Here is a 15,975-nt window from a genome sequence, read left to right as displayed (position 1 = left end):
TTCAGTCATGCTGGCCACATTTCAAGTGCTGAAGAGCCACATGTGGCTAACGGCTACCCGTTAGATGGCACAGAACATACCTGGCATCACAGAAAGTCCTGTAGGATAGCACTGGTCGATGCTCTTGTGCTCTTTCTTGGAAATCAGAGAGGATATGTTTTCTGGGATATTGTACAAACTACTCTCTTAATGTTTCAGGACTCCAGACATGCATTTCTGAGGATTCAGTTTATTCTTCTTATCCCAGCCTCTTAGTGTCATTCGTCTTTTGGAATAAATATAAGCACTTTCACTTCCCCCAAGAAGATTGCATTACAATAATGTTTAAAGGTTGCATTCGATAGTAAGAGGAGCCAAAGGGAGAAGAGGCAAAGTAGAAGCGATTCTAGCGAATATTCACTAGAGTCGTTACTCAAAAATGGAGTATTCGAATCCTTAGGGGGCTAACTAGTAATGGGAGGCTCTGATGTCCTGTGTCCTTTGTAATAAGCACATTGTATTAATCAGGATCTCAGTTTTCCCTCTGAGAAAGGTAGCAAACAGCACATTTTTCCTTAATAATCCTTGTTATCTGTATTACGTGCTTTTGAAACCATTTTTTCATTAGTTCTTCACAACAACCTTGTAAAGCAAGTAGCATTGGGATTGTCATCCCTATTTTACTGATAAGAAAACTGAGGCTCAGTACAGTTAAGTTATTGCCTAAAGTCTTTAAGGGAAAATAGTCTCTAAGGGAAAATAGAGTTGACATTCAAAATAGGATAGGGACCCATTCAAAATAGGATAGGGTGGCTCAGTCAGTTGAGCATCTGACTCTTGATATTGGCTCAGGTCTTGATCTCGGGGTTGTGAGTTCAGGACCCGCATTGGGCTCCATGCTGGGCATGGAGCCTACTTTAAAACAACAACAACAACAAGACAAACAAACAAACAAACAAACCAGGATAAAATTTTGACTTCCAATTTGATATTTTCGGTTTCATTTTGTTTTGCTTTGTTTTACTACCAATCAGACTGTAGTAAAAGAGAGAGTGAAGATTCTTTAGAGCAACTTGGAAACTGAGTAGGGTTGCATGAGGTAGGTACCCTAAAAGAATCGTTACAGCTTCATTTGTCCTATGACCATGTATATTAGTCTGCTCAGATTTTATAACAAAATACCCCTGGCTGGGTGAGTTAAACAGTAGAAATTTATTTTCTCGCAGTCTGAGTCTGGAAGTCCAAGATCAAGATGCTAGCAGGGTTTGTTTCTGGTCAGGCCTCTCCTCAGCTTACAGACAGGCACTTTTTTGGCCATGTCCTCACCTAGACTTTTTCTGTGTATGTGTTTGTGGAGACAGAGAGGGTGAAGTTGAGGGAGAGAGATATATCTGGTGTCTTGTCCTTGTCTTGTAAGGACACCAATCCTTTCAAATTAAGGCCCTACCCTTATGATCTCATTTAACCTTAGTTACCTCCTTGAGAGTCCTGTCTCCAAATACAGCCACACTGGGGATTAGGACTTTAACATATGAATTTGGAGGGAACACATTCAGTCCATAGTACCATGTTAATGGAGTTTTAGTATCTTTTAGTTTTTGGCTTAACCTGGTTAGTTGGAAATTACATTTATATGCAGTATTTGCTTGGGACCAAATATAGCAAATATCTGTATTCTTTATTTCTGTGAATATTGAGGCTTAGTTAAATTAAACCTGTGGTACTTGCTGTAAGGTACTATCCAATGCTGAGTTATTTTAATAAGCAAAAAAAGGTATATCTAAATGTCCTACTTTTTAAGTAATGTAGTCAATTTGGTAATACTTAAGTCTCATGGTTTAAGGGGTAATAAGTGTCCTCCTTCCTCCCACCCCCATTCTACAGATGGAGAAATTAACATACAGAGAAACTGACTTGTCAGAGGTCAGAGTAAGGTATTGGTGGATCCAGGGATAAATCCCAAACTTCTTAACTCCTTGACCAGTTTTAAGTCCATTGACTATGCAGCCTAGTGGTAAGTATCTTTTTACCCTATTCTGGAGGCATGAGGGATTAAGATCTTTAGCAAAGACTGACTTTAAGGAACTCCTCATTACTAACTATGTCATTCATTATCCATTTCTTTTAGCCATAATGTCTTTTTTGCCATTTTGTCATCAATTTTTTAGGTTGTGGAAGGAATTGGAAGTTTTGCTTTTTAAATACTTGAAGATATTTCTGTAACAGTTCAGCCACACTATAGATTATTATTAAGAAAAGAAAGAAAAACTTATTATTTAATGAATTTTTTCTCTATGTTAGGCACCATGCTAGACACTTTGTTTAGCATTTAAATATTATTTAAATGTTGGGGCACTTGGGTGGCTCAGTTGGTTGAGTGTCTGACTCCTGCTTTAGGCTCAGGTCATGATCCCTTGAGCCCCATGTCAGGCTCCACTCTGAGCATGGAGCCTGCTTAAGATTCTCTTTCTCTCTTTCTCTCACCCTCTTCCCCTCTTTCTCGCTCATGCACTCTCTCTCTCAAATAAAAAAATAAGTATTATTTAAATGTCTTATTGAAACTTAGAGCCATTTCTAGAGGGTATGTGTTCTTGCCATTTTTAATAGTGATTTTTAAGTCTATTTATTTATTTTTGAGAGAGAGAGAGAGAGAGAGAACGAGTGCGAGAGAGAGGAAGAGAGAGGATCCCAAGCAGGCTCCGCACTGTCAGTGCAGAGCCCAACGTGGGGCTCAAAGTCACAAACTGTGAGATCAGGACCTGAGCCAAAACCAAGAGTTAGATGCTCAATCAACTGAGCCATCCAGGTGCCACAGTAGTGATATTTTTAATAGTATTAGTTGACTTGAATAGAAAAATATCTCATAAATTTCAGAGTTTAGATTCTAAATGAAGTTTTAGCTTTGTAGAAACTGAGAATCTTATCAGGAATCTTTAAAGGTAAAATCTCTATGTTAAGCATAGTTTTCTAGTTTATTATGTCTTATCCTTTTTTCATCCTTTGTTTGGGATTTCCTGAGGTGGGATGATTTGTCTGAGATGAAGTTAAGCTTGCTCTTCCAGTTGACACTAAAATCATGTCCAGTTTAGTTTCTCTAAAGCCTTTTCTTCTGTCTCTACATCTGAAATTGTTTGGATTCTCTTAATTACTAGGGAGGTTGAACAACTAAGCCATGTGAGAAGCAAGAGCGTAATGAGCCTCCAGAGCCAAGGTCCCATAGACAATTAGTATATTCTCTCCTCTGCCCCTCACCTCTACTTCTCTGCCCACTGGGTTCTTCTTTCTTATTCTGCTTTCTCCATTATAGTAAAATAGATAGGCATTGACATTGACCACTTTTTACTTTTCTTGTCATACCCCCTAACATACCTTCTACTCCAGCCACATTGAACTACAAGTTGCCCAACATGGCACCGTCCAGTAGAAATACAATGCAAGTCACACACAGAATTGTAAATTTTCTAGTAACCACACTGAAAAAGGTAAGGAAGAAATAGGGGGATTTAATTTTAATAATACATTTTATTTAACCAAATATATCTCCAACACTATTTTGACATGTAACCAATATAAAAATACATAAGGAGCTATTCTGCATTCCTTTTTTCATACTCAGTCTTCAGAATCTGGTATATGTTTTACAGTTATAGCACATCTCAATTCAGACACTAAGTTTTGTCAGAAGTGATTGATTTGTATTTAGATTTCAACAATTTTCAACTGAAAAAGTAGATTCTCATATCCAGCTTTGTTCCAAATGTACTTTAAAAGTTTTCCCCATAACTGTACTGAATGTCAGTTATGAATTTATATTAACAAAAAAGTTAAAACAAAATTAAATATTCACTTTCTTAGTCACACTTGCCAGAATTCAGGTGCTACATATGGCTAGTGGCTACCATACTAGAGCAGGTCTAACATAGTGGTTTATGGCATCATTTCTCTCTTTATATTATTCCCCCTCTGTGATATACTTTTCTTATTACTCCACCCCCAAGACTCAATTCCTTTTCCATTAAAGTCTTAATTTCTCCCCAGACAAAACTGTCTCCTCCCTTCTCTGAGCCCCCATTTACTTTTAATGCAGCATCTATAATACTTTATCACATTTACTTCTGTATCTTTCTCCCTCTTTTAGACTAAAGGGAGAGTACCTTGTTATTTTTTGAATCCCCCATTACCTAGCACAAAGCTGGAACCTGTGTGTAGTCAAAGAATTTTTGTTTAAAGACTATATTAATGTCATTTCAATCTGGAAATAAAAAAGGCTTTAGAGGGTTATTTTGAAAATAGCAAGTTGGAAATGGAATTTAAATGTCAAATTGAGCAAGATTTAATAGGGAGCAATCCACTGTGTTTTAAGCCTGTGACATTGTATTCACTCACTTGTTTCATGGACTTAGACACATGAGATATAAAGAAGAATGAGACATAATTTATACTGGTAAATAGTTCATAGTCAGGATATATACGTGCGCGTGCACACACACACACACAAGTTATGTGTGCACACAAGTTATGGACACGTTTCTGTCTCAGCCCCCATAATAATGGTTGTTGCTTATTGAAATAGAACTCCAGGGTTGAATAATTAATCCCTTTTCCAACCCATAAATTCCTTCTCAGTTGGAAAAGTTTCAGCATCTTTGGTGATAGGTGGTCATCCAGGCTTTCTGCTTATTCAGGAAATGAATAACCCATCCTCTGCAGGATAGTTCTCATTGCCAAGAAGATGTCTTATTTGGGGCGCCTGGGTGGCGCAGTCGGTTAAGCGTCCGACTTCAGCCAGGTCACGATCTCGCGGTCCGTGAGTTCGAGCCCCGCGTCGGGCTCTGGGCTGATGGCTCAGAGCCTGGAGCCTGTTTCCGATTCTGTGTCTCCCTCTCTCTCTGTCCCTCCCCCGTTCATGCTCTGTCTCTCTCTGTCCCAAAAATAAATAAACGTTGAAAAAAAAATTAAAAAAAAAAAAAAAAAGAAGATGTCTTATTCTGACATCTGCTCCCCTGCAATGAATGCTATTTCAAATGCCTCCTGTCAAAAGATCACATTTTGTGAAACCTTTGGAATAGAATGTAAACTTCATGAGAAGCAGGAGTTTTTCTCTGTTTTGTCCAATGACGTATCTTCAGTGCCCAGAGTAGTACCTGACAAACAGCAGATTATAAATGTTTACTGAATAAATACATCTATATAAATAGGATTCAGGACATTAATTCAGTTTGGTTTTTCATTTGTGAACTATTGCTACTGCATATTTTTCATTGCTGTTGCCTAACCAGGCCTTCTACTCCATGGCACTGTTAAACTTTCTGAGTCCCAGATTCTTACTCTTCACCTATAGATACATATTGGTAATACCCAAGATGATACATAATAAAACTGCCTGGCCCTGGGCTTGGTATATGGTAATGATAGGTGTTAGTTGAATCTGAAATGAAATCAGTATGGCAACTTCTGAGCCTTCTGACATCCCAAAATGCAAGTTCATGTTTTTAATTAATTGAATTTTAAAAATTGTGACAAAAGATATATAACTTAAAATTTACCACTTTAACCATTTTTAAGTATACAGTTTAGTGACATTGAATACATTCACATTGTTGTGCAACCATTTCCACCATCCATCTCCGGAACTTTTCTTATCTTGCAACATTGAAACGGAAAGTGTACTCGGTAAATGGTAGCAAGTACATTTTTAATATTAGCCTAGGTATTCAAAGAATACATCTGTAGTGGAAGAAAACTCCAAAATCAATATATAAATGACTTTTATCTGCACTATTAGAAGATCTGTTTTTGATTATTCCTTATTTAACATGAATAATTGATAGATAATCTAACTATAGTGGGTTCTGTATATGTGTCAAAATTGTTTTGATGAAAGCTTGCATTTAAATATTCGTGGGGCCGCCTGGGTGGCTCAGTCGGTTGAGCAAACTTTTTCTTTCTTCTTTTCTTTTCTTTTCTTTTCTTTTCTTTTCTTTTCTTTTCTTTTCTTTTCTTTTCTTTTCTCTTCTCTTCTCTTTTCTGTTCTTTTTTTTCTTTTTTTTAGTGTTTGCTGTGTGTTAAGCCCCAGGAATAATGACTGGGTTAGCAGTATTTACCTTTAACACCTGGAACAGGCATAGAAGTAGGAGGTGGAAATAGTGCTGTGCTTAGGGATGCTGCCAGAAAGATATTAGAAAGTAACATTACTCCTGGACCATGATGAATAAATAGGAATCTCCCAAATAGAGAAGGGACGGAAAGTCCAGACACATGTGACATGTTTATTATGGAGACAGTTTAGGTTTTGACCTTTGAAGACTTAAAAGATAGTGAGATGTTTTGTCTAATCTTAGAATTAAGATACATAAATATAAGTATTTTAGAAACTGAATGCTAAAGTGTGGATTGGAAAGGAGTGAGGTCACACACAGGAATGAAGTAGCTGTTTCTGTTGGTCAAGGTGAGAGAGAATGAAATCTTAAACACAGAATAGGAGCAGAGGAGACAGTCATTTTGAAGGTAGAATGGACAGATTTTGATAACTGGTTAGATTTGGAGGATAAGAGAGAGCAGACAGTTAAAGAGGACTCCAGGTTTCTGATTTATTACTAACTGGGAGAAGGACTATGGGAGAAGAAATATACAGCCTGAGGAGAGAGAATAAAATAAAACCGTCTATTTAAATATAGTAGCTACATATCATAATATGTTTTGAAACATGGCCATTAATCTGAGAATACTTTGAAAAATTACAGGTAACCAGTTTCTGTTTTTACATGTGGAATTCTATCAGGCTACATTCTGTTCATTTAAGAATTGATACAGGGATGAGGGGCGCCTGGGTGGCTCAGTCGGTTGAGCATTTATCTGTGTTTGGCTCAAGTCATGATCTCGTGGTTCAAGAGTTCAAGCCCCGAGTTGGGCTCTGTGCTGACAGCTGGGAGCCTGGAGCCTGCTTCAGATTCTGTGTCTCCCTCTCTCTCCGCCCTTCCCCCACTCATGCTCTGTCTTTGTCTCTCTCAAAAGTAAATAGATAAATACTTAAAAAAAAAAAAAAAAAAGAATTGATACAGGGATGGTGACCTTGTCCACTGGGTAATTTATGGTGATGCTTAAAATAAAATTTAAGCAATTTGTAATGAATGTGGTTGCTGTCTCCTTTTCTTTTTTGGGCACTGCTTTCCCAGTTCCGCTTGTTTGTGCCAGGAGTTTCAAGTATTTCTTCTCAGAAGTTCCTTTTCCATTGTTGTGGAACCTTATTTCGATGCCTTTCTGCCCAGCTAAATTTGTTAATTATTTTGTTCATTTTACTTCATCATTGGGTCTGGCTTTTGTTTTTTTCTCTGTATTAGAGTATTTTCCCCCTAACTTGTATTGGTTGATTTTGAATTGTTTTGTTAGTTTTATTAGTGATCTTACAGCCTGGTTTCAATTTATTGTAGCTTCCTGAGTCCATTTTGTGTATGCTGGTAGCTCATCTTTACTTAAGTGATATGATATTGAAAACTTGTACATAAATGGAATATGTACTGTGTATTTAATTTTTGAGAATATATTATTTCTAATTATAAAAAATAATTTAAAAATAATTGTGAAAAATTTCAAACACAAATTCATTTATGATACCCTAAATCTTTTGTCTCTTGTCAGCAGTTTTTTAGCCTAATCAGGTTTATAATCTTTATTCATGATTTAGAGAACAAACATGGCAGGTACTAGAAAGACAGGGGACATCCAACCAGGAGAGAAGGCAAACACTTGGGGTGGGACACTGGCCAGTGTGACTGGAGTGGAATGGAAAAGAGAAAAGTCATGGGGCGCCTGGGTGGCTCAGTCAGTTAAGGGTCCAACTCTTGATTTCGGCTCAGGTCATGATCTCATGGTTCATAGGATGGAGCCTCAGGTAGGGCTCTGCGCTGAGCATGCAGCCTGCCTGGGATTCTCTGCTTCCCTCTCTCTTTGCCCCTCCCCTGCTAAGGTGCTCTCTTGCTCTCTCTCTCCTGCCCTCCCTCCCTCAAAATAAATAAGTTTACTTTAAAAATGTTGGAGGGGGGTATCATATGGGACAAGATCAGAGACATGGCAGCAGCTGAATCCTGCATATCTGTGCAAGGCATCCTTAATTCAGTGGGAAGCCATTTATCCTTAAGCAGATGAATGACATGATCTTTTTTGTGTTTTCAAATGCTCACTCTGACCTCTGTATGGTGAGTAAGTTGGAGTAGGGCAAGAGGGGAAGCAGGGCTTTCAGTCAGGAGGCTATCCTAATGGCCCAGGTAAGAAGGACAGTGACTGGAAGTAGAGTGTGAGCAGTGGGATGAGTGGTGGATGAGTTGGGGACATGGTCCAGCAGAACTTACTGAGTGGATGTGAGTGTAAAGGAAATAGAAGCATCAAGGATAACTTCAGGGATTTTTGGCTTGAACAGCTCGGTGATAGAGATGCCATTTACTGGTTTGGGAAAGACAAGAAGAGGACAGATTGTCTTCCCCAAACCAGTAAATGTCATCTCCATCACATATGATTTCATTCGCATGTGGAATTTAAGAAACAAAACAAATGAGCAAAGGGGGGACAAAAAGAGAGAGAGGCAAACCAGGAAACAGACTCTTAACTACAGACAACAGACTGATGGTTACCAGAGGGGAGGTGGGGGGATGAACTAAATAGCCATTGGGATTAAGGAGTGCAGTTGTGCGATGAGCACTGGGTGATGGATGGAACTGTTGAATCACTATATTGTACACCTGAAACTAATATTACACTGTATGTCAACTAACTGGAATTTAAATCAAAACTTAAAAAAAAAAGAGGAACAGGTTGACAAGAGGTGGCATTCTGTTTTAGCCATGTTAAGTTTCAAATGTCTGATTTGATAACTATGTAGAGATTATATGTAAGTGTGGAATTCCAAGAGGAGGCCAATGCTAGAAATATGAATTTGGGGGTGATCTCAGTGGAATAGTAGACAGAAGAACCCTGTTTGAATGAGGAGATAATTGTGAAGAAGTGAGGAGGCAATGGCTATAGATAACTCTTAAAATACATTTTCCTGGGAAAGAGAAGGCAAGAGGGATATACATGGGATTAAGAGAGGGTTGGAGAGGGGGTATTTGTTTTGTGTGTTGATGTTTGATAGGAGATTATGGGGCAGTAAGGATGCGGATGCAAATGGCCTATTAGAAAGGAAATACTTGCAAAGTCCTTGAGAGGATGAGAGGAAATGGGATGTGGAGCAAAACTGGAGAGTTGCCTTTTGATAAAAACAGACACTTCATCCACAGCAATAGAAGAGCAGTCAGAAAGAATGATGAATGAGTAGATTCATTCATTCACCAAACACTAACTGAGCACCTGCTACTATACTGTGGATGGGAGATGTACCACTAAACATGATGGAGTCTGTACCTTCCTGAGTGGCATATAGAAGGTTCCTGTCCCTTATTTCTGTTTTCTCAATGAACCCTAAATTAACATCATACCTAAGAGTGAGGGAGAGGGAGAGAATATTTGGAGTATGAGGAGAAAGAAAAATAAATGAAAAAAATTTTTGGAAGGTGGAAAAGCAAACACAGTAGGGAAATACAGTATGATTTCTAGACCATGTTAAATAGCGTTTGAAAATTATGGTCATGAGTTTAAAGTGAGACCAGTAAGCTTGCATTTGGTTTTCGTCAGCACTTGTGAGCTGTTGGGGTAGGCATGGTATAGGTGGATAAGTGGCTTTAACCAGAGTTAAGACTGAGGCTTTATTAGACAAATTTGGCAAAAAAGAGGTAGGAGGGAGTTAAGAGTGTTTGTCAGTGAGTGATTTAAATGAGAGACCCTGGAATCTGAGCTGGGTAAGAAGAGAAGTAAAAACATGATGGGTAATTGATGGTGAGAAAGTGGTAGAGTCAGTAGATTTAATCTAAATTTTCAAACAAGGAAAATGTATTTCCATTATGTAAGTAACTTATCTTTATGAAAAAAATTGAAAATACATGAGATTAGAAAATTGGGGTAGGGGGAATAGGACACTACCTAAAGATAACCAGATGTTTATATTTGCTGTGTTTGCGTCTTATTTTTTTTTTCTTTTTTCTAGTGATAACTTTTTAGGGTTGTATTAGTTTGCTAGGGCTGCAAGGATTACATACAGACCTGGTGATTTAAACAGAAATTTATTTTCTCGGGGCACCTGGGTGGCTCAGTTGGTTAAGTGTCCAGCTCCGATCTCAGCTCAGGTCATGATCTCATGGTTCATGAGCTCAAGCCCTGCATCCGGCTCTGTGCAGATGGTGCGGAGCCTGCTTGGGATTCTGTCTCTCCCTTGCTCTCTGCCCCTCCCCCACTTGCTCTCTCTCTCTCTCTCTCTCTCTCTCTCTCTCTCTCTCTCTCTCTCTCTGAAAATAAATAAATAAACTTTAGAAAAAAGAAACTTATTTTCTCATGATTCTGGAGGCTGGAAGTCAGAGATCAAGATCTGAGGCCTCTCTCCTTGGCTTTTAGATGCCCATCTCTGTCTTCACATACTCTTTCGTCTGTCCCCGTATGTGTCCAAATTTCCTCTTATAATAAGGACACCAGTCTCTTTGGATTAGAGCTCACCCTAATGACCTCATTTTAATGTAGTTACTTCTTTATAGACCCTATCTCCAAATACAGTCACATTAGAATGGGCAGAGGGGGACACACAATTCAGCCCAGAGCAAGGGTGTTCTTTGTTTTCAGTTTTTTACATAATTTCGATTATTCCATGAATATAATTTTTGCTCTGATATTTTACCAGACAACATCATAACCTTAAACAGTTTCCTATTTTGTTGTGTAGCCTTTGTAAAAATTTAAAGCTGCAAAATCCGTTGTCAACTGATAAATGTATTGTAGTATCTTAATCAGTCTTCTGAGCATTTACGTATCCTCCCTCCCTTTTTGTTATTATAAACAATACTAAAGCTCTTTAAATAAAACCGTTTTTCTGTAGCTTGGGTTGTTTCCTTAGAATACAATCTCAGAAGTGGATTACTTTATCAAAAACTATTGATGCCTGCTGTTAAATTAGAGAAGTATTGAATCTTGCATTTTCTTTTCATATGACTGTTTTCTCTTCTCCTGCAGTGATAGACTGGAATGATGTTAGGAAACACAAGTATGGTCACCTTTCCGAGTCTGCATCCCAATATCAAGGTAAGAAAAAAACCCCTCTGTTTGGCATGGAAAAATTTAATTTGACATCTCTTCTCATAAAACCTTTGTTCTGAGAGGTCTGAGGTATAAAGAACTCACTGATGGACGCACAAGCAAATATTTTAGTTTGTAGAGGTATCTGTTAGAAGCGGTATGTTTTGTTTTGAACTGGAAGTCAGGAGACTTTCACTCTGAGTACAGATAATCTTGAAGTAGCCTCACAGCTTCAAGCCCGGTTGGCCTGTCTGCATCTCCAGTGTTGAAGAGTTTAGGCTTAGGAGTGAGGCAGAATTAGGTGGTATATCCCACAACTACCGGTAACACACTCAGTACCTTTTAAAAGGAGAGGGTTGGGTTACACAAACTCTCAAGCCTTCGTTTTACCCCAGAACTTCACCTTTCTTTCATTTTGGTATGTTTGTCCTGATGACTTACACTGTAACATTTTTTTCTTTAATAGAAGCTACTGACATCCTGGAACTAGGTAAGATTTCTTTCTTGTATTTCTGTTAAATATAGGTAATAACCAAACCAGAGATTAGAGTGTGACTAGGAACAGAATGCCGTGTTGTCTGTCCCATGGCCCCGTGTGTCCTGTGCTCGTCTGCCTCAGCAGCCCGTATAGCCAGTCCTGTCAGCTGTCCGGCCCAGCCATCCTTATCAGGAGGTGCAGACCAAGCCAACAGGGTGGGGAGGGGGGGTTGATTACACAGAGTACAAGGAGGAACAGGGGCTGATCCAAACTGGAAGCTACTCTTAATTCAGTGAATCCAGAACAAAAACAAACCCCCACTCTCCATCAGTCAGAATTTGCTGGGATTTCCCCAAAAGAAATTATTCATGAGATGTAGCAAACTGAAATTAAACCTAAAGATTTTGTAAAATCTTTAACTAAATGCAATCTGAAATATTAACAATTCAAATAACAAGAGTCAGACTGCTAACTGCATTCGGTTTTCATCCCTACAGAGTGTATGTACCTCAGGACTAGGATTTGAGAAGTAATGCTAATGTTAATATTTCTTAATCAGCCTTCAGGGTTTCTACATAAACGTCAGTCTTAACTTCTTAGTTCTTTAAAATCTTTCTATATGTTACACAAATATTGATATCCTAATGGCTCTATCAGTTTTTGTTCAAATGTTTTTATATATTATGTTCTGTGACTTCATGTGTTCACCTCTGTTATTATCACTGTCTTTTTGCTCCCTCTTGCCTTTTCTTCCCAAAACATTACTTTTACTGCCCACTGACAAAGAAGGTAATGTAGAAGAGTAGAATGCTAGACTAGGAGTCAGAGCTCCTGGGTTCTTTGAAAGCCAGCTGGGCTTAAAAACTTTGTGATGCTGATCCTCAGTTTTCTGGCTTGGAAAATGGGGATAATTATCCCATTCTGCCTACTTCACAAGGTTGTTAAGAAGATTACAAGAGCTAATGGATGTGAAAACATCTTAAAACCTCTCAAATACTTTTCAACTTTTGAGGATTGTTATTTTCATTCTGTTGCGGGACCATCCTCAGACATTATTCTAAGTCAAATCTTGGAACGTTCTTTGGAGTGTTCTCTGAATGTGAGCTGAAGAAGTGAAGGAATTGAAATGATGGAGGTAAAGGGCCTAGCACTTAATAAACAATAAATGATAGTCCCTTTTTAATGACTTAAAACTTACCTCAAGCTTTCTAAGGCACTAGCGTATAATAGAAAAATCATGGACGTATGAATCAGACAGGCCTTGGTTCAAATTTCTGTTGCCCACTCACAAATTTAGTGATTTTGGGAAAGTTACTTAATCTTTCGAGTCTATTTCCTCATCTTTAAAATGGGAATAAAATCTACTTTTCAGGTTATGAAGAATTTGGGAGATATTGAACATGGTGTAGGCAGACAGAAGATACTCTGTGAGAGCTGTTGCTGGTTTTGGTTTTGTTGCTAATATGAATGATAACAATTACATATAGTTCAGTAACAAGTTAAGGTATGTTGTGAATAGTCCGTTTTGTTGATAGGGAATTGGAAAAAGTGGATACTCAGTTTAACACAAAGTATGTACAAGAAGTGATGTTAAATTTTGGAAGTATATTTTTCCTGTGTGAGGAGTAAAGGCTGTGATAACATAGCACCAGCATAGCCAGGCACAGCCTCTGATGAGTTAATCCTGCATATTTCATTTTGCCCATCAAGCATAGAGAGCAGCCCCAAATATCAAATTGAAATGAAATTCAGGGGGTGCCTGGGTGGCTCAGTTGGTTAAGTGTCCAACTTCCAACTTCAGCTCAGGTCATGATCTCACGGTGCCTGGGTTCGAGCCCTGTGTTGGGATCTGTGCTGACAGCTCAAAGCCTGGAGTCTGCTTCGGATTCTGTCTCCCTCTCTCTCTGCCCCTCCCCTGCTTGCTCTCTGTGTCTCTCTCTCTAAATGAATAAACAAAAAAAAAAAAAATTTTTTTTTAAAGAAATGAGATTCAGTAGATTTTTAGAATCTGAGTTTGGAAGAGGCTTTAAAATAATCTAACTTGGCCCAGCATTTCAAAATTCGACGTTTTGAATGTCTTATAAAATGCCTTGTCTTAACTTTTCAACGTTGCTGGGGACTTACAGCCACCTCAGGAACTCACTCCATAGTCAGACAGTTTTACTTATTGGGCCAACATCTGTTTCTTTGTCAATTCTATCAGTCATACTTTGAACTTTTAGGGCAATATGGAATAATTTAGCCAGTTTTTCACTGACCAGCTTCCAGTTATTAGAAAGCAGCTATAGGGACTGCCTGCTCACTGCCACTCTTCCCGTCCTAGTTGAAGCACTATGATCTCATATAGATTATTAGAATAGCTTCCTAACTAGTCTTCCTGCCTCCAGCCCTGCACTCCTCCAGCCCATCCTTCACACTACACACAGAATGACTCCTGCCCCAGAGCCTTTAGTGCTTCTTTTTCTCATTAATGTGGTTGAGGAGGCTCTCTGATACCTGCACACTCTTTTATCTAAAATCTCCTTTCTAAACTACCTTTTGTTTGTGTTTAACTCTACCTGGTAGCCATACCAAAATATTCCATTTTTAGAAGTGGTTTTTCTTACTTCTGGACCTTTATACATGTTTTTCTTTCAGTCTGAAACAAAAGATTCTAAAAACAGAATTTTCTCTCTTCTTGACTGACTTCCTGCTTATCCTTTTACACCTTAACTTAGAAGCGTAGAGGTTACTTCCCCTGGGAATCCTTCCGCAGACCCTCCTATAGCAGCCTCCGTAGCCAAGCATAGCACTTACCACACTTTATGTAGTTGGCTGTCTAGCCTCTGGCCTTACTAAAGCTCCATGAGGGCAAGAACAGTATTTGACCACGGTTGTTTCTCCGGCACCTGGCACAATGCTTTGATACACACGATAAATACTTGTTGGATTGGTGGATGGATGGCAAATTGGCTCTAAGACTTGGCTTTCTTCTTCAAGCTGAGTGTCAGTGTTCCTTCAGCCACTCCTCAGGTGACATGGTTTTGTGTCCCCTTGCCACTTAGGCCACCATTTAGACTTTGGTTTGTTCTATCTCAACGTGTAACTCCCAGAACTAAATTTGAAGACCACCGGTGTGATTGTATTGGTCCAGAAAAGAGAAGCACTGGTGCTCACTCCCTTCTTCTTTTCACCCCTCACTTTTCATTCACTACACTTCTGTGGACCCTGAGTTCAGTTTCAGGCACTGTGGTAAACGGTGAAGATTAAAAATAATAGTAAGAAAGATACCCACTGTCTGTAAATAGCTTGCATAAATAATGATGATATGATGTGAAGATATGAAAATAAAGGTATGAACAGGATGTTATAGGAGCTGGGAAATGGTGGGATTTGTTCTGAGAAATTGGAAGAGTCAGAAATCCTTTTTTTTTTTTTTTTTTTTGACTTGGTGTTTTATCTTTAGATGATTCATTAAAAAATATCAAGCTACTGATCTGAAAGGCCCATGGACAATATTTTGAGAATGAGCCACTGTGTATCTCATAAACTTAAGCTTTGTACATTTTCTGATAACAGGGTTTTATTAGCACTGGATATGCCACAACTTATTAATCATTTGAAAGTGCCAAGAAAACATGGTTGAGGGTATGCCTTATGAAAAATTAAAATTGGCTAAATTGGTTTTGAAATTACATGAAACAAAATGCTCCTCGTCTTGGAATAGACTGACTGATGAGGGGAACAGAAGGCAGAGTCCAGAGATAGGTCTAAATGTATATAAGAAATTCACATGTGATCACAGTGACATTTCCAATCAGCGGGGAGAAGGTGATTTATTCAAAAATGGTGGTGAGCACATTTATTGAATAGAAGGTGAGAAGGAAAGCTTTATTTTTGCCTTATTTGTCTCACAGAATAAATTCGAAATAGATCATTTAAATGTAAAAAAATAATTAAACCTGAGAAATACTAGAAGAACACATGGGTTAATATCTCTTGTAATACTGAAGTGAAGAAAGCATGATTGAAAGCCAGGAAATCATAAAAGACAAGATAGAGGAATTTAAGGGCAAATCCTAGCAGACTGAGACAAATGTCTACAACATATATGACAGGCAAAGGACTAATAACATCCTTAATCTACATAGAACTCTTAGAATCTGAGAAAACAAAAGAATACCTCAGTGAAAAATGACAAAAATAAAATATAAATGGACTAATAAGCCTAAAAATATCTTCAACTTTGTTAGTCATCAAAGAATTGCATATAAAAGTATAATAGTCTTTTGCTTTTTCACTTGTAAGATTTAACAAAAGTATAGAGATTGTTAAAGCAGTTTTAGCAAGGACGTAAGAAACATATTCTCATGCACTGTTGGTGGGAA

At 38.3% G+C, this 15,975-nt stretch overlaps 1 protein-coding gene across 17 annotated transcripts in view; it reads left to right on the top strand.

Annotated features, from left to right (window-relative positions):
* Nucleotides 1-15,975, top strand: part of SCMH1 (Scm polycomb group protein homolog 1) — a 187,893-nt gene that overhangs the window by 46,269 nt on the left and 125,649 nt on the right. For 11 of the 17 annotated variants that reach the window (XM_086716630.1, XM_086716632.1, XM_086716618.1 and 8 more), the window contains 2 exons: nucleotides 11,068-11,136; nucleotides 11,597-11,620. In XM_086716630.1, coding sequence (XP_086572756.1) covers nucleotides 11,068-11,136; nucleotides 11,597-11,620 — 93 coding nt within the window. Of the gene's footprint in view, nucleotides 1-1,863; nucleotides 1,994-11,067; nucleotides 11,137-11,596; nucleotides 11,621-15,975 lie in introns of those variants that run through there. The other 6 variants (XM_086716620.1, XM_086716621.1, XM_086716622.1 and 3 more) reach the window with 4 other exon arrangements.

The sequence above is a fragment of the Puma concolor genome, chromosome C1 (assembly GCF_028749965.1).
Source record: "Puma concolor isolate L17-30 chromosome C1, mPumCon1.1.hap2, whole genome shotgun sequence".
Classification (NCBI taxonomy): domain Eukaryota; kingdom Metazoa; phylum Chordata; class Mammalia; order Carnivora; family Felidae; genus Puma; species Puma concolor.
The sequence above is the reverse complement of the archived record's forward strand: the minus strand, read 5'-3'. Positions and strand labels throughout refer to the sequence as shown.